Raw genomic sequence first — 19,759 nt, 5'->3', positions numbered from 1 at the left:
CCAAAGAATCCTGGGAACTGTAGTTTGTTAAGGGTGCTGAGAGCTCTAGGGAGACCCCTAGTTCCCTCACAAAGCTACTGCCCCCAGACTTTGCTGGGAAGAGGGATTGACTGTTAAACCCCTCTATAAATTGTAGCTTTTCGAGAAGAGGGGTCTCTTAACAACTCTCAGCAAACTACAGTTTTCAGGATTCTTTGGGGAAAGCCATGACTGTTTAAATTGGCATATTACTGTTTTAAACGTATGGTGCAGAGGGAGCCACAGTGAATTCTCTAAGGATTCCAAACAAATTCAGACACAGCTGTGATTTGAACCAGGGACCTTCAGTTCATCATTCATGCTCCTAAGCACCATGCTATACCAGCTGATATTCAAGTGAGCTGCAATGGGAAAAACCCCAAAAGGATTGGTTCAGTCATTAGGCAGAGTAGGCAGCTGCCCCTCAGGCAGCTGAAATAAGGGTGCCAGCAAATTAAGCTTTTATTATTGTTTGTTTTTACTTCTAGGGATGGAGAGAGGTACTTGTGGCATTTTCTGCCTTAGGTGCCAAAATAACTTGGCTGGTTTGGGGCACTGTGGATCTTGACTTCAAAGGGTGGGGTGGGGACATCATTTTGCTGCTGTCTCAGGCATAAAAATGTATTGGGCTGACCCTGATCCAGGTTATAAGCATAATCTGCTTGCAGACATGCATATCAATCAAGGAGCTGCTGTGTTTTTCTGTTTCAGCCTGGCTTCTCTCTGCCCCCAGTCAAGCGCAACAGCAAAATGGATAGACATTCCTGCTGGTCAATGAACTGAATGATGATTGGCCATTTGTCCTGCCCCTTCCCCAGGCACCAGTAAGGCTATTGGCCTTTTGCGGGGGCAGGGGGAATTGAACACTGTATGCACATGTATTTGATTAAATGTGCATTCATGCCCCACCCATTTATGAAGAAGAATCAGTTTTCACTATGTTGAAAAATTGCTTAGGGGAGTAAGGGAGAAGTTCCCAAGCAATTTATGCCCGCCAGTCTTCAAACAATCTGTGCTGTGCCCTCAATAGGGAAGAAAAACATCTTTTGGAACAAGAAGCACTGACTGTGTTTCCACCATGGGCCCACTACAAAAATTATGTACTTCACTCTAGAGCAGGGATGGGAAACCTGTAGCCTCCAGATTTGCTGAAACCCAACTCCCATTAGTGCCAGCCAGCAGTGCCAAGCATCAGGGATGATATAGACCAACAGCACCTGGAGTGCCACAGGTTCCCCGCCTGAATCCATAGTATTTCTTCACACCATGCATATGTCACAGAATTTATTGCTATCGGATGTAGCGATAGCCACTGGCTTGGAAGGCTTGAAAAAACAAACTGGGCAAATTCACAGGGAAGTCACTGGTCATTAACTTAGGGTGGTTAAGACTGATGGTAGTATATGTCCAATTGCAAGGTGCTGGGGATAAATATAAGAGATGTTTAGAATCATCACAGTTTGCTTTCACTGAATCCACCGAGGGAACTGTGTTCTATGTCAGCCTGTACCATAAACATGAGCCAACACAGTATAGAGTGTTAGTGGGAATCAGGCCTATTTAGCCATGACAGGTCTCTCTATTTGGCATGCAAGGCTGATTTGGCCAAGCACTGACAATCAGGATTGTTGGAGCTAGCAAAGCACTGTGCAAAAATGAACCACCTGATATCACTGGGATGGATGCCAGGTGATTGCCAGGTGGGCAGTCCCATCCACCTGTTAAACTGGGCCCAGTGGGGAGATAAGGATCTGGCCCACTGGCCAAATCCAGTTCCCCAGCCCTGGTATACAAATACGGTCCTCTCAGTGGTGGCACCTATACTATGGAATTCCTTTCTGAGACATAGCCAGCAGGCACCATCTATTTAGTATTTTAAGGATGTTTTATAAACTCATCTGATTCGTTGGATAGTCAGCTGCTAAGGTTTTTGTTAGTGTCTGGGTTTTTGTTTTTTCTGATTGGGCTTATTTAAAAATGACGGTTGTATTGGAATTTAAATTGTCGGTTGTTTATTGATGTAGTGGTATATTTACTACTATACGAGCCTCATTGAGAAGGCTGTAGTCTGTTGCAGAGCTATGAGAGACTAAAAGATAAAGTGCGAGATTGGCTTCATTATTATCAAATAAGGGAGGCATACAATCTAGATAAGAAAGTTGGCTTCCAGGTGGAAAAATCAAAATTGGAAACAGAACTGTTAGATCCCAAAACTAAGATACTATCAAGAATGTATAACTTGCTGTTGGAATGGAATACTCAGGATGAAATAGTGAAATCTGCTATGATAAAATGGGCACAAGATGTTGAACATAACATTATGTTTGCTGACTGGGAAAAGTTATGGACCACAGGTATGAAATTTACGGCATGTAATGCCTTAAGAGAGAATATTATGAAAATGATTTACAGGTGGTACATGACACCAGTCAAGCTTGCAAAAATATACCATTTGCCCGATAATAAATGTTGGAAATGTAAAGAAAATGAAGGTACATTCTTTCACCTTTGGTGGACATGCCCAAGGATTAAGGCTTTCTGGGAGATGATCTATAATGAAATGAAAAAGGTATTTAAATATACCTTTCTGAAGAAACCAGAGGCCTTTCTCCTGGGCATGGTCGGCCAATTGGTGTTAAAGAAGGATAGAACTTTCTTTATGTATGCAACAACAGCAGCAAGAATACTCATCGCAAAGTATTGGAAGACACAAGATCTACCCACCCGGGAAGAATGGCAGATGAAAGTGATGGACTATATGGAACTGGCGGAAATGACTGGCAGAATCCGAGACCAGGGAGAAGAGTCGGTAGAAGAAGATTGGAAGAAATTTAAAGACTACTTACAGAAACACTGTAAAATTAAGGAATGCTAGAGGGATGCTGGAATGAAGTTATGTGGTTTTAGCAATAATGTCATAAAGGAGTATGTAAAAATGGATTGATAACAGTTGAAAATGTAAGGCCATAATATATTAAGATAAAATATTAAGATAAAAGTAAAAAGGGTAAGGATTTGCTGAAACAACTATTGAACTAGAATACAAAAAAGGGAGGTATGAGGAGGTCAAGGAAATAAGCAAATGAAAGATAAGAAATGGAAAGATTGATTTGTTTTTTAATTGTTTTTTTCTTTTATTTTTATTGTTCTGTATTTTGTATGTTTTTTGTTTTTTTCATTTTTTCTTTTCTTTTTTTCTATTTTGTAATATCTTTGAAACTTTAATAAAGATTATTTTAAAAAAAAGAGAGAAGGCTGTAGTCTGGAAAGGCAGCTTAGAAGTATTTGAAATAATTAGATGCTCGAGTCTCTCCAACTATTAGTTCTGAAGAGCACCCTCCCATTAGCATCAGTGGGAACTTGGGAGCTTCTTCAACGTGGATAGCAGCTGCCGCAAGGTGTGGGCTTTTGTTCAGACTGTGGCAGGGAAGGAAAGTGTTAACCTCTTCCCCAGGTGTTGATGAAAATGCTGCCCACTAAGAAGATCTTTAACTTTTTAAATGTAACCAAGCAGGTTTAGCCCACAGTCTGTCAGGGGCTACTGGAAGTTGTAGTCCAAAAACATCTGGAGGGCACCAAGTTGGTGAGTATTGCCGTGAAGCAGGAAGGCTAGCAAAGCTCGTGTTTTATTGCAAAGGTGACATAAACAAAGCTATGTGAGTGAGCTTAGCATTACTGAGGGACTGTTATTAGAAATTATCCGGATGCTATCTGCATTCCTACCCTTTTGCTTCCTGGGACAGCAGGGATAAGGAGTGCTGCACAAACAAGATATCCCTTTCCAGAGGACAAAAAAGAAGTTTCTCAGCAGTGACCTTTACACTCGGGCATGAGAATCCTCCCAGTGATACATACAGTGATACATTCTGAAATGCAGGAGCTCATTGTGACACAGTCCACATAGCCACTACCCTGAGGAGGGTCCAAAAATGCAGACAGCAGAGTTGATCCATCATACACACATGTACACACACACACAGCAAATAGCAGTGTGGTTTGTTTTTTTTTAAAAAAATGCTCAGTCCACTAGGATCAGTATGACTGCAACACTATGCATAGTTTCCTGGGAGTAAGCTTCATTGAATTTGGTTGTGCTTACTTTTGACTGCATGTGTTGAGCTTATAAAACACACTGAACTTTAACTAAAGATACTGAGCCAGCTGAATGCAAATTTTAGCTCTGAATTAGAAATCCAATCAATCCAGTAAAGAAGTGTTCCCATTTAAGCTACAAGCATAAATAAAGGTATCTCTCTTATCTGCTTGATTATTTCCCTTATTTGCTTTACGATGTTAAGGTTACCAGATTTTTTTCAATGAATCCGGGGACACTTTTCAACTTCGATGGATTTTGTGTGGGGACTGATTTGTAAATCCAGGGACTGTCCCTGGGAAACAGGGACGTCTGGCAACCTTACTTTACATTCTCTGTCCTAGTCTACCACAAACAATAGTGAAACTTGAAAGCTTCATTATTAACACATTCACTTACCAAAATAGAACCACAGAATTGCAGAGTTGGAAGGGGTCCCGTGGGTCATCTAGTCCAACCCCCGTGCAATGCAGGAATCTTTTGCACAACATGGGGCTCAAACTCACAGTTCTGAGGTTAAGAGTCATATGTTCTACTGATTGAGCCATCCCAGATAAGTAGTAGTGTGTGTCAATTACCCTGCTGCTCTAATGGATTGCCTCATCTCTCTTGCTCTAAAAAGTCCCAGATCTGCCCCCCCCCATGTGTTTTCAATCCTCTCTACACCATTAAATATTTCTGGAAAGAAAGGATTCCAACTTTTAATATCTGTCAATCTAGACATTACAGTATATTCACCATGGGGAATGGAATCTCCACTATGTGTTCTCTTGCAATTTGTGTCAGTACTGTTCGTTGGGTAAGTGGGTGGGCATTACCAGGAAAAATGTATTACCTGATGGCACTGACTTTATCAGTTAATTGATGATACATGCAGAGGTGCGATGCGAAAGACACTTTTACATCCAGGCCCCCTCTACAGCCATTATGATGCAACTTATGGGTCTCTGTATGCATTGAAGATTGTGTCTATAGGACACACTATTTTTCCTGCTTTACTTATGCTGAGCAGTTTTTGAAGCACTATCCCATTATCCAATGCCACTTCCTGACAATCTGTTCATTAAACATTCATCCCAATTTGTTTGTAGAGAGATCAGACAACATTGGCTATTTAATGAGCATTCATCCTGATTTGTTTATGGGGATATTAGGCAACATTGCTGCAAACAAGTGTTATCCCACCTTTCCAGTGCATTTTCTCATCACTTTCCTTACTGCAAAAAGTCCAGTGTTTGGGGGAAGCAGGTTTGTTTTATCAGAGCTTTAAATCAGTTTTAATTGTGTAGCCTGAGTTTTCCGGTATGTGATTGAATCCCTCCCAGAAATAGTGACAGTCTGGAAGTTCACCAAAACATGCAAATCATGTTTGATCAACAGCATAGAGAGAGAGAGAGAAATCCAACCCAGGTAATGCAGGCAACATGTGGCAATATTGTCTTCAGATCTCTGAAAAACTCTCTTCTGTTTACAACCTATGATTGTCACTCATCCAGGAAAGAAAACTCCCTAATACCTTTCCTATAGCCACAGCCTTGGATTCCAGCAGAAATCAGGCATGGTTCTGTCTCCCAGCTGCCCAGCCTGCAGCCCGCCAGTTTATAGCTTCTAGCTTGCACACACAACTCTCAACTCCGGCCTTTGTCTTTCTAACAACCAGTGAGTTAAGGGAGGGGGTCCCACTCATTTGCCATGCGGCACAGAACAACTTCCTTTGTTACCTTAATGGCCCATACTTAGAAGGCCATCACTGGCTATTCCAGGAATTGACTTCATGCTGGATCCAGGAATTAGTAAAGGGCTCAGGCACTTACAGGAGCGAGCCAGCAGTAAATCACACTGTGCAAGTTGGAGTTAACTCTTTATTAGCAAGAACACGATCTGCACAGGAATGTCAGGCCTAATGAGCACAGCAGTTCATTTCTGGTTGGTCTTGTCCCCATGAAGCCGTTGCTGGCTGAGACTGAAGATTCCCACCTCCCCACAGTTGCCCAATTCCCCTTCTTTCCAGAGTTTTCCCCAAGCAATCTGAAGCCCTCCCCGTTTGGCCCAGGAGGCCATTTTGAGCTCATCACACTCACTTGTCATTCAGCTGACATCACCTGACATCAGGCACTGGATGGACCTGGTCACTGTTGAATGCAGTGGGGTTTGCCTTCAGAACCAAATCTGAACAGCATCAAATGCAAGCCCTGCTGCTTTGGGGCAAGATGCTGTATGATGCCAGGTAATTGACAGGTAGGTGGAACTGCCCACCTTTCAAATACCCACACAGTTGCTCACTATTTGATCTGTCCCACTGTCTTAAAGTAGTTCCTCTCCCCACCATTAGTTGGTGGTCACATGGCCCACATGGTATCATACACCCTCCTATCCACTAGAGGGTGCACACACTCTGTTGCTGTACTTAGTGTCCTACAAATGAAGGACACTCACATTTTTTGTTCCCACACCAGTAGTGGCTCTGAATGCAGCTCTTTACCTTCTCCCTGACACAAAATGTATTGATGTTACTGCATTCCCACTGACTCCAACTGAAGGAGAAACTAAACATCACTCATTACAATGCCCTTCATGTGTATAATATATAGTTGTGGTCTGTCATATTCTATGCTCTGACAATAACAACGACGACAACAATTTTATTATTTATACCTCACCCATCTGGCTGAATTGCCCTAGCCACTCTGACAAGGATGGATATTTCACTTGCCTTAATTTAGCCTACAAATTGCTAAAAACTGCCAAGCAGTATTATGTGATCAAGATCAGGTTAGCTGTTTCAGTTATCAACCATGGGAAAAAGACACACAGGTGCAGTATATCATTTAGAACATATATCACGAACATATAATCTGCATATCTGAAAGCCCTTTGATTGTCTGGCAATCTATTTTACTTCCCAGATTGGGGGGGGGGGGTGCGCACGAGAGAGAGAGAATCTGATGCTTCTGAATTTAGAAAGTTATAGCCATTCTCCTCAGCCCCATGAAATGCAGCAGAGATTCCTTCCTAAAGCCAAGAGGGCAGCGGCTGCGAACAACAGATGTAAGCAGAGCTCCCATAACTGTCAGTTTTCGGAGGGTATGCATTGAGAGGAGAGGAGGTGCTATTTTGATTGATATTTCACTGCTGTATATAAAGCTGAGGAATTCTTCTCCCCCTCTGCTTGTCACACTGGCCTGCATGCTCTCCACTGGACTTGTGGCTCCTTGCTGTTGCGTCTGACACATAATTGGGAATAAAGAGGAACAAAAACAATGCCGGAACCCACCAAAAAAGCCGGTAAGTGTAATCATATCTCCCTTACTTGTCTTAACAAAAAGCAAAACGTATGTTTTGAAACCAGCTTGTGACTGAGCAGAGAGATCAGAGAAGGCAAACCTTGGAAGCTGTTATCCTTTGTTGATTCACCAAATTTGAGATCCATGAAGAGAGTCCACTATCACTGAAAACAGTTGAACAACTTAGTGACGAAGGTTAGAAAGCTCAGCTGAACTGGAACATTTTAGTTATGGTTGTGCTGTGCTAGATTATTGTTATTGTTGTTGGTACAATTTACTTTTCTGAAAGCTCCTTTTTAATTACCATGTGTCAGAATGTTTATAGGGGTAGTTTTTTGTGTTTTCAAAAAGTGCATAAAGCTTTACTATTGCAAATGAATCTCATTTTTATGTTAACAGGAAGAGTAGGTTTATAATTCAGTCTTACAATTTACCTTGGATAGTTGGGTATTTCTGATAACAGCATCCTCTTTACCTTATTCACTGTGTATCAAATTATAAGATCATTTTTGTGGCTGGCAAAACAGAGATGCTGTCATTATGAATCCAAACTTTGGAGGACTACTGCCCTTTCCAAGCAAAGATTTCATAAAGTTGTAACTTATTTAGAATCTAGCGTTGCATAATGGGAATATTATCTAGACAGAAATCTTTCTTTTAAATAGTCCGCTTTTTAAAAAAAGTATTGGGAAGAAGGCTCCTCAAATTTAACAGGTGCAGTTTACCAGTATTCACTTAATATATTAATAGCACAATCCTAAAACTGTCTACTCAGAAGTAAACTCCACTGAGTTCAGTGGGACTTATTTCCAGGTAAGCGCGTATAAGATTGCAAATTAAGATCGCATGCACACCATACATTTAAAGTACACGGCTTCCCCGGGAAATGTATTTTGTCAAGGATTCTGGGAATCACAGCTTTGTAAGAGGTAAACCACAGTTCCTTAGATTCTATGGAGGAAGCTACATGCATTTAATGTGCTGTATATGTATAGTGTAGAAACCTAAGTCTGCCTTCCTATATTAATGCTTCTTTTCCTACACATATCAATCGTGTGCATGAATGCTTAAGTTACAGTTCGATCCTGTGCATGCTTACTTGGAAGTAAGTCCTATTGCATTCAATGGAGCCTACTCAGTAGGCATAGGATGCTAGATTTCATCTTTTTCCTCTAAGCGAAATCTGCCCAGTTCCCTCACCCTCTTGTATAGTCCACTCCCTATAACATCTCAGTTGCAGTCTTCATAAAGTCACTATATGCAATATAGCTTTGCCTATATGGATTTTATGGTGGGGGGAAAAACATATATGCTGTGTGTATACACTGTAACCTAGGGAAATTCACAAAGAAAAAACCAAACTTGTAAAATCCCTCCTTAACTTTTCTGCATGGAGGTGATATTAACAAAACTTTTCCCCTTCATTCCTTTGGAATGTTGAAAAAGGATACTAGTATGCTAAGGAGCTAACAACAATTTTCTCTGTGTGCTATGTTTGCTTCATGCTCAGAGCATAACTCACTTCCATATTTAGGATCAAGGATATATCCTCAGGGCATATTGGATGGTGGCTCTGTGGGGTTTTCACCTTGTCTGTTAGCGTGTGGCATGGATGTCTTGAGTGTTTTACAAGGTAAATCAATTACTGGTTCAACCTTTGCCTTTGACATGGTGGATTTTGCTTGTCCCTTCTCATGTTTTCTGGATAACGTGAACAAACCTACTGTACAGTATTAGGGATATATTGCTTATAGAAGCCTTTGCATGGCACAGAGGATTGGATCAGTTAATTTTCAGAATAATTACAGGCCTAGAATCTACCATGCTTTTTTTGATAGCAGTGTTACCACTTCAGTAAGAACTGTCAGCTTTGGGTCGCTGTTGTCTCAAAATGTTTCCAACAATTTTGTTTTGAAATGGATTGAAAGTGCCTTTTTATCATATGTATTACTTACATGGCCAGAGATATACTGCAAAAGTGTGGAGCCAGTGTGCTGTAATGGTTAGAGTCTCGGACTAGGACCTGAGAGATCAGGGTTCAAATTATTATTATTATTATTAATTTCAATACATCCAAAAATCACAGGATAGTTTACAATATAAAAACACAAAAATACATACATAACAAACAAAACCATAACTCTCCTCATACAGTTTAAAAGGCCATAGATTGTTTACCGTAATTAGTCCAAGTTCTGGGAGAAGAGGAATGTTTTTGTGTGGTGCCTAAAGATATGTAACGAAGGTGCCAGATGGGCGTTCCTGGAGAGAGCATTCCACAAGTCGGAAGTCACCACAGAAAAGGCCTGTTCTCGTGTTGCTGCCCTCCGGACATCTCATGGAGGAGGCACACGAAGAAGAGCCTTAGATGATGATCACAGGGTCCTGGTCTTTGCATATGGGGAGAGGTGGTCTTTGAGGTATTGTAGTTCTGAGCTTTTAAAGGCTTTATACAGGCATGGACAAACTCTGGCCCTCCAGATGTTTGTGAGCACAATTCCCATCATCCCTGACCACTGGTCCTGTTACCTAGGGATGATGGGAATTGTAGTCCCAAACATCTGGAAGGCCGGAGTTTGCCTACGCCTGGCCTTATATGTCAAAACCAGCACTCTAAATTGAGCCCAGAAACTAACTGGCAGCCAGCACAGTTGGGCCAGGATTGGTGCTATATGTTCATGTGGTCTTGCCCCAGTAACAACCTGGCCCCTGAATTCTGCACCAGCTGAAGTTTCTGAACTGTCTTCAAAGGCAGTCCCATGTATAACACATTGCAGTAATCTTACCTAGAGGTTACTGGAGCATAGACAACAGAGGTTAGGCTATCCCTGTCCACACAGGGGCACACTTGAGCCACGAGTCGAAGCTGATGGAAGGCACTCACATGTCACCAGGGCCACCTGAGCTTCAAGGGACAGCAATGGATCCACGAGTACCCCCAAGCTGTGTACCTGCTCCTTCAGAGAGTGTGTAACCCCATCAAGGGCAGGCATCCTCCAATCCATCCAGTCTGGGGAACCACCCACAAACAGTGCCTCAGTCTTATCTGGATTGAGCTTCAGATGGATTGGCTCTCAGCCAGTCCATTACCAAAGCAAGACAACGGTCCAGCACATCCACTGCCACACCTGCAGATGTAAGGAGATGTAGACCTGTGTGTCATCAGCATATTGCTATCACCAGTTGGCCATTAAGCTCACTTGGTGACCTTGGACCAGTCACTCACTCTCAGCCTAACCTACCATGGGGTTGTTGTGGGGTTTAAATGAGGAGGTGAACCATGTAGCTACGGTACTTTGAGCTCCTTAGAGGAAGGGGTGGGATAGAAATGCAATGAATGAATAAAAAATAAAAATTGCATTATTTTCTTCCCTTTCTTTTGTTTTAGTTTTATACTCAGTTCTGGCTAAGTATTTCCTTGAGGTTTTCTAAGATTGTTTAGACTAGGGCTGGGCAGCCTTCAGATGTTGCTGAGTCTAGCAAGTGTAGCCAATGTTCAGGTTCTGCATCCCTGATTCATACAGAATTCCAATCTTCTGCACCAAGTAAAGCATTTACAGCTGATAATACCATACCCTTCACATTAATTTACAAGGTTTAGAGCTTATTAGCGTTCCTTAGTTGCGTAGATTAGGAGTTTCAAAATTAGGATGTATTTTTGATGCAGTCAGAAGCAGTATAAAACAAATATATATTAAAGGGATTTAAAAATAATTTTTAAGAACAATACTTATTTGTGCAATAGGAGCATCCCAAATCTACTAACTGACTTTAAATTTCTGACTTGAAGCCTATGTTCAAACTTTGGTCACATTTTAGGGCAATCCAGCTACAATGACTTAAGAAAACTTGGTACTGTACTTCCAAAATTCTGAAACTTTGAGGTTAAACCTGCTTAAGGGACAGAACCTCACTCTAATGTATGACAAGCAATCTGCAGCTCATGAGAAATGTTCATCAGCTTTCAGGTTTAGTTTTAACAGATAGTTTTTTGTTCTCATTAAATCGCTACTTAACTTCAAAACAGGATGACCTAATTGGCAGAGTTTGGGGAGACATAGCAGTATTGATATTGGGAAGAAAGTTGTTCGGGATGATCATTTAGGCCTTTGCAACTTGACAGTGTCATGGAAACATTGCAGAGTTTGTGAGGAACTAGCAAGTTGCTTCTTTGCTGCTCCGTTGAATATTCTTCATTTGTGTGTATGTGATTTGATGGAGAATTTGTTCCAAGCGATGTGGCTGCTGGGCTATTTAGTTATTAAGTTTTCTGTTCTCGGGAGAGAGAGAAGAGGTTAAGGAGCTTTCTGTGGGATATAAGGGTTTTAGCACCTCAAGTGGGATCCTGCACCTTACAGGACTGAGCCCTAGGCAACTAGTGTTGACAAGGCTGCAAGGATCAGTTTGCATCCTGGCATTGCTGCTTAGCGCTGGAGGACAATAATGTATGAAGTATCCTACCCAAAATAGCTGTACCAAATGTGCACACGAATGTGAGAGAACCTAAACCTGCACCCAAACTACCGCCAGCCTGCCTTGTAAAGTATCCTATTTGCCGTACAGACAGCTGACATATATCTTAACATCAATTCTGTTAGAGATGGTATGACACTAGAGATAGTACTGACTTTTATTTATTAGTTTAAAACATTACTCTTCATTGCAAACCTATCTCAGAGCAAGTTGTGATTAAAACTGAAGCATAGAAGCCAGGGTTAGGGGATCTAAGGTCAGGGTGCTAATTGTTGCCCTCCAGGCCTCTCTGTTTGGCCCCTGTAATTCTCCCCAGGTCATGTACACATAAACCTTAAGTGCTTTTGTTTGTGTCCTTGAACTGTGATAATGTCTCTTGCTTGCCTGGAAGGATGATGGAGAGATGTGTGCTTGTGTGTGCATAGAAACCTCTGGCATTTGCATGGTTGAAATGTAACCTACTCTACAAAGAGAAGATTCACACCCATTGCTCTGCTTACTTTTGTATCAGTCCCCTTCCCACCATTACTGTTATGGTGGTCATTTTTCATGGAAAAGGTTTTTCCACTGAAAGATGGCCCTTGAGCTAAACGGGCATGTTCCCACTCCAATATGCCATATTTAAAACCAATGTTTTATTTTTTTAAAAAAAGAGGAAGGAAAAAACAAGCAACAATTAATCACCAAACACAAAGTGACAATGACAAATGACCTCAACACTAATATCTCATAAACTTGAGTTTTGAGCTGGCACAAAACATTCATAGCAGTTGGGTCCAACCAAATCTCAAAGGAGAGGTTTGCATATCTCCACCAAGAAGGCCTTCAACCTCATTGCCATATAGAAAGCTTTGTCCAGCTGAGACATGGCCAGGACAGCCACCACAAAGATTTCAACACCTGGACAAGTCTATGTGGGAGTAGGTGTTCTTTTTAATATCCAGCACCTTGAACCTGACTTGGTAAAATGTTATTTTATAAAAATCTATTTTGCAGCACGTAGGCAAAGATATATTTTGGCTGACTTGTGGGTTGTTTAACTTGCAGAGTTGATTAAAGCTGTGTGTAAAGTTGATTGCAGAAGAAAATGCTACCTCAGTAAGGCAGGAAGGCTTATGTTCCTATGATGTTTTAATGCTTCCCCATTAAAATATCATCAGAACATAAGCCTTTCTGCTTTATGAGAGCCTCACCATTGGGTCCATCTAGCTCAGATAAATATATGATTGGATCAAAATGTTTCTGTTTCTGGCTCTCGGACACCCCACCCAAAATATTTCTTTTATCTTCTGAGTGTTCAGTTGACACTGTTGAGAGATTATTATTAGGCTTTTTAATCATAACCTTAAAAAGTGTCATAAAAGCCCTTCCCAGTTAAAAAAGAGATCATGTCATTTGAGATTGTTAGGGTCCCAAGATGGCTACTTAATTTTGCATTAGAGCACAGGCACTAATTTTTTCCAGGGTAAATGTTATATTCCTGGGAGGAGGAATGGTCAGGCTACACAGTGAGGTCAGCAGGCAGGACCAAGCAAAAGGGAAGGGATACCCCCTTCTCTTTCTCTTCCCTTTGTTCTCTCTCACCTTTATGCATCATCCATTTATTTTATTTCTCTCCCCCCACACACACATATACAAGCACCCACTGGCATAAGAACCCCAGCACCAAATGGAAATTGCTAAATGCACAAAAAGTATACATTTCCTACAAAAGAAGGAAGTGGAACAATGCCCCAGAAATTTCTCCTACATAGCTTTGGATGCAGCTGATTTCAGATTTGAACCCTGGTGGCGCTAGCTTAAAAAAAAAAAAAAGGAGCAGGAAGCAGGTCATAGAAGAAGACACTTCTCTGTTGCCGATCAGAGTACATAATAATAGGCTAGACAAAAAGGGTTTGACCTGGAATAGGGCCTCTTTTTGTGTTCCATTGAAATGAGATTTATGAGTACACCAGCCTATTTCCAGTCTAGTTTATCTTTTGTCAAAGTGGGCCCCTTACCACATAACCATGTCTATGCAGATCATAGATCTTTGGTGTTGGCTGTCTAGTTTTAACATGAAAAAAGAAATAGCCCTAAAGAAAAGGTTAAAAGTACTATAGAGTTTCCCAGATAGTACTGCTTTCAGCTCTCCAGATAACGATATTACTGTTCATATCTTTAACGCCCCCCCCCCCACTGGACAGTGTTGTGTTGTTGTTTTGAAAAGAATCTGTGTTAAATTCTATTTGGCAATTTGCCTCCATAGTAGATCCAATTGCAGACAGAGGGCCTGCATTCTGCCACAACACATAGGCACTCTCTGCCACATTCAAATATTATTTTCATTTCCACCACCTCCCACACTTCCTCCCATGATATCAGGTTAATGCTGACCTTCAACCTCCCACTCTTTGCTTTTTTGCTTCTCATGTGTTCTCCTTTTTCTTATTGGAAATGAATCCCAGTGAACAATAGCCACCTTAAGTTAACATCTTGCCTATTTTTACAAATTTAGTGAGCAAGCAAGATGTTGTCATTTATTCCACTATCCAGAGCTATGTCACACACTTCTAAGGGTTTGTAAGCAAAATGGAACACTTCCTATTTTTCTTTCATATCATTGTCATCATTTGGTTTCAAAAGTATTTTCCTGTGTGGGGGTGTGTGTATGCCTGCCACTTGACAAACACAACTGGAAGGCTCAGCTGGGCATGCAGAGTTTGGCTGTTTAGTCTGTGGTGTGAAGTCATAATCCTTTATCCATTCCCCCCCCAGGGAATGGTTGTATCTCAGTGGTAGAGCAACTGTCTTGCATGCATTCAATCCCTGACATCTCTAGGTAGGGCTGGGAAAGCCCCATCTGAAACCCTAGGGAGCTGCTGTCAGTGAGTGTAGACCAATGTTTCCCAAACTTCGGTCTCCATCTTTTCTGGACTACAACTCCCATCAACCCTAGCTAGCAGGACAAGTGATCAGGAATGATGGAAATTGTAGTCCCAAAACAGCTGGAGACCCAAGTTTGGGAAACACTGGTTTAGACAATACTCAGCTAGATAGACAATAGTTTGACTCAATATAAAGCAGCTTCCTGTGTTCCTCTTGAGTAACTTTGTTGACAATTCTAAGCAAGCTGCTGCTACTTTTCTTTTTTTAAGTTGATAGTCATTTTCTCTTCCTTTTAGAAGGAAAACCAGATATTAACGTTTGAATGGACTGCAGATGCACCCAGAAATGAAGCCTGAGAAAGAAAGCAATGTCTATTTGCAGTGAAATTATTCCTACTTTTAGGCAAGGCTGGCCCTTCCACCAGGCAGGGGGAAGTGGCTTCCTCAAGCAGCAGGTGCAGGTGTGTTTAGAGAGTGGCAGTGACATGTTGGAGGACAGAATTTTGTGCCAGACAGCCTGCTTTGTGCCCCTTAAGTTAGCCTGCTGTGTTTGAGGACCTTGTGCCATCACAAGTGTTAGAATAAGATTCAGCTGCCTGTCTGGTGAGCTTCTGTGCATGGACAGCAGGGGTGGAGGGAGAAGCTCCATCTTGTCCTTTGCCTTATGCACCAAAACGTCTCGGGCTGCCTCTGTTTTAGGCAGAGATTGCCTTTCACAAAAAGCAGTGTGGAGGATATATCATAGTGCAATGCGCTTGAGTTCAACTCTTAGCATAGTAAGGGAGGGCAGCAACAAATGCAAACCACCTTGGTATTAGTAAAATAATTAAATGATTCACGCTGGTTTAGTAAAAAGCTTTGTTGTTTAGTCGTTTAGTCGTGTCCGACTCTTCGTGACCCCATGGTAAAAAGCTATTTTACTGTAAAAAGTAAATCCAGAAATCAAAACTGAACGTTTTGTGAGGTTCTTGAAAATGTTTGTTTATATTGTCCTTTTTTTACTGGAAGAAACGTGCACAATTCAATTGTCATTGTATTTGAAGTGGATAAGGAAGTTCCTGTACTGAGTTTTTTGCTTTAAGAAGCCCATTAAAATCCCATCTGAAACAAAAAGAAAACAAAAAAAGAAAACGAACATGTGACAGATAGCTTCATTTTCAGAACACTAGAGGGTGCTCTTTTATGCTTCCTTTTGATGCAGCTGTTGGGCAGATAACTAGTCAATTAATTCCCTTCACCTTCATAATCCCTAAATATAATGCTTAAACAAGGTCTTGTGGGTGTGTTTTAAAAAATATACTTCACCACATCTCTCCTCTTCAGTGGTAGGGTATCTGCTTTGTGTGCCATAAGTCCCCGCTTCATTTCTCATCTTCTCCAGGGTTGAGAGAGAACCCTGCCTGAAATGGTTGAGAGCTGCTGCTAGTCAGCATAGACAAAAATGACCTAGATGGACCAATGGTCTGACTGAGTACAGGCAACTCCCCATTTGCGCACGTTCAATATGTGACCCAAAAAGTGACCAAAAAACATAACAGAGCGGGGCGGGGGCAGACAGGGTGTTTGCAGGCTTTTTCAATGGTGTTTCAAATATACAGGATTTCACTGAAACGTGCGGTGCCTCAGAACGTAACCGCCACATAAATGGGAGGTTGCCTATATAAGGCTTCTTCTCATGTACCCCTTAAGGAATGCATTCACAGATAGGGGTTGCTGTTAGATCTAGCTTTGCTTATGAACACTTACTTGGAATCAGTACCACAGAGCACTTTTGGCAAGTTGATATACCAGCTACAGCATTTCCTGGATAACCATAATCCTGCCACAGTTTTTATGTCTTAACATCAACACTGCCCTGTGTTACATACGGAGCTGCCTGTGAAAAGCATACAGGAACCTCAACAGGTTCATAGCCCAGCAATCGTTATTATTAACCAGGGTCCAACGTGATGAACATATCTCATTTATATTAAGATGTTTTCATGGCTTCCAGGTTGTTCTTGCAATCAGGGCACAATTTAGAGCACTGATATGATGTGCTCTAAATGGCCTAGGGAATCTGAAGGACTGTTTAATAAAGCAAGGAAAGATCATTAGATCAAAGTCAGTAACCTTGATATTTGTAAGATAGGTCCACCAACTTCCTGACAGTCTCCCTAGTTTGAGACTTCCACACATCTGCCATTCCAAAGCAAGCCTCCAATAAAATCTTCCGGCTGGCTATAGTCTTCTATTTTTAATTTTTTTAAAGTATACCTAGATTACCATTATACTGAGTCCTGACTATTTCTAGTAAGAAATAGTCTGCAATAACAAAACAGCTTTCTGCAGCCTGCAGAATATCCTGGCCCAAGAACTCAAGCAGTGAAGGTAAAAGCAAGCAGTGAGTTTTTCACTTTTGTGTCAACTGCTGGTCAATAGTACTGTGACATGAATTATATAGCAGCAGTACATGGAAATAATGATATTATAAAACTACATGCAGGGTACACATGTACCAGGCCCCAAGCCAAGAGGGTGTTAGGCTTCCTGATTTTTGTTTTTAAAAAACAAGCGGGCCTCCCTGAGCAGCTAAAAAAACCAAGCAAAGCTCGTTGTTGCTGGTAGCCTGAAGCAGGACTTAGGAGAAAAGACCACCTGTCTACTGGGGTATGTTTGTTAGTTGCTTTCCTCTTTGTCCACATTATTTCATTATTTTGCCAAGTGTGTTGCCTTTACAGTAAAAAACACAATTGACCATCTTGGGTATGTTGAAATACATGAAGATTGCTTCATACTGATATTACATTGTTCCCTCTTCCCTAGTTTTCCATGTTCCCCTCACAGCCATTACTGGTCTGCTTGTCACTTTTACATTATTAGTCATTAATATAATTACATAAAAAATATAAAATGAATCTGCAAATTCAGCCATAAAAATAATCAAACACCTTATATACTGTAGCAATAAAATTCCTACAGACTGTACTTTAACACAAGGATAATTTTCCGGTTCATCAGGGTTGGCAAAATGTTTTTTGTGAAATGGCACATGTTCAGAGCATTTGCCGCTTGTTGCATATTTGTATTTTGCTTTTCTTCCCAGGAGCTCAAGATGGGATACATTTGTCCTCCCCTCTCACCTTTTAGCTTCACAATAGCCCTGTGAAGTAGGCTAGGATGAGAGTTAGTAGTTCAGATACCAAACTTATGAAACTGCACATATTTAAGAGTATTGGTGTAATTTATCAGGTTTGTTTTGCTTTGGTATTTTGCTGTAAATAACATGTGAGATGTTGTTCAAGCAAGGGGGCTGCTTTTCTGACTTTGTGCATTTTAATTTGTCTATACATTATCTATTTTTCTTTACATGATCTTGCGTTTCTTCTCAGGAATTCAAGGTTGCGTACATTATCCGTCCATCCTCACATTTTTATCTTTGCAACCTGTGAGGTAGGCTAGCCTAAGTTAATATGTGTGCTTAAGCAGCAGTTCTTGCCACTAGGTTGCTGGGACCAGGGACTCAAGAGGAAGAGCTGGAGGTGGCTCCCCCTCCCCCCACATGAGGTGGTCACCTCACTTTGCCGTGTGGTATGGCAGGTCCTGGCAACAGCACAACCAAGCTTAGCCCTGCTCTCCTTCTCAACAAAGTTTAAGTGCTTGAGAAATGAATGAGTGAATAGCGCTTTAGCGATTCAGCAGTTGAGTAGAATGCCACCTGCTCATTTCCCCTTATATCTCAAAATGAAGAAAATGCTAAAGACGTCTTCATGATTTAATGATGACTTAAAATTCTAGAAGTCGCCTGGAATATTCCTAAGGAAGCCAGCTCTTTTTACAGTGTGGCTACATGCCTGATAAAATTTGTGGCTGTTTTCTTGTTATGACAACCTCTTTTACAAAAAGTAGTAACTAGAAGTGAGCATCATGCCCTCATTCAGAACTCACCAGTTCCTGGTTATCTGTGAGGTTATCATTTCCTTCCACATCTTGCATGCTTTGGTTCCCTTTGAGTACAGAATTGGAGAAAACAACTCTGCTTTACAGTATGCATGGTTGCTCTGTTTAAACAAGGGCTGGCCACCAGTAACCTCCTTTTGCAAGCATTGCTTAGAAAACCCATTCACTATACAGGCATAATAAGAAAGGGCATGTTTATAAGACAGATAAATAGATTTGTCAGTCATTTCCTTTCCCCCCAAGAGTCCTGGGAAATGAAGTCCTGTGAGGTGAGGAACGATTTCTAACATTCCACTACAGTTTGCAGCACGGTGTAGTGGTTAAGAGCGGTGGACTCGTAATCCAGTGAACCGGGTTCGCGTCTCCGCTCCTCCACATGCAGCTGCTGGGTGACCTTGGGCTAGTTACACTTCTCTGAAGTCTCTCAGCCTCACTCACCTCAGAGTGTTTGTTGTGGGGGAGGAAGGAAAAGGAGATTGTTAGCCGCTTTGAGACTCCTTAATGGGAGTGAAAGGCCAACCTCCTCCCTCTCCTCCTCCTCCTCCTTCTCTTCTTCCTTTAGGGGAGGCAATGGTAGTTAAAATGTCACAGACCTGATATAGGCTTGTAGTGTGGCTACACAGTCAATTATATGCTGATATTCTTCAGGAATACAGAAGTGGCGCAAAAGCAGCAGTGGAGAGGCCTTCAGCCATGTAAAAAGTCATTCAGAATCACTGTGGAGATCACAGCTCACTGTCAGACTTATTTTTTCTTGCACCAGATGGTGCCTGAATTTTTTCTTTAGTAAGTAACCATTATATTGTTGCATGGCACCCCAATGTGATATTTCAGGGGTTCCAGGTGCGCAGGAGTTCCAGATGGGAATAAGGCGCAGCAGAGACTGTGGTGTCTTTATGATACATGTTTTGTTTACACATATATGCAACCTGAGTGTATGATAGAGGGGTTCACAGTATAATCCCCCAAGAAGGTCTTGTTTCTCCGATAGTCGCAACCTCTGGCAAAGGTAGAGTTTGAAGTAGAGTTTTAGAGTTGACAGTGATGTGACCTAGGGGGAGAAAGGTTGCAAGTTGAAAAAGGCT

The 19,759-nt window shown here is 41.5% G+C and overlaps 1 protein-coding gene across 3 annotated transcripts in view; it reads left to right on the top strand.

The window, feature by feature from the left end:
* Positions 1 to 19,759, top strand: part of MYBPC1 (myosin binding protein C1) — a 111,882-nt gene that overhangs the window by 14,040 nt on the left and 78,083 nt on the right. For 2 of the 3 annotated variants that reach the window (XM_083574182.1, XM_083574179.1), the window contains exon 1: positions 5,442 to 7,396. In XM_083574182.1, coding sequence (XP_083430308.1) covers positions 7,372 to 7,396 — 25 coding nt within the window. In that variant the 5' untranslated portion in view covers positions 5,442 to 7,371. Of the gene's footprint in view, positions 1 to 729; positions 2,085 to 3,279; positions 3,602 to 5,436; positions 7,397 to 19,759 lie in introns of those variants that run through there. The other variant, XM_083574177.1, reaches the window with a different exon arrangement.

The sequence above is a fragment of the Podarcis filfolensis genome, assembly GCF_964270895.1.
Source record: "Podarcis filfolensis genome assembly, chromosome: 10".
Classification (NCBI taxonomy): Eukaryota; Metazoa; Chordata; class Lepidosauria; order Squamata; family Lacertidae; genus Podarcis; species Podarcis filfolensis.
This window is presented reverse-complemented; position numbering and strand designations above follow the sequence as displayed.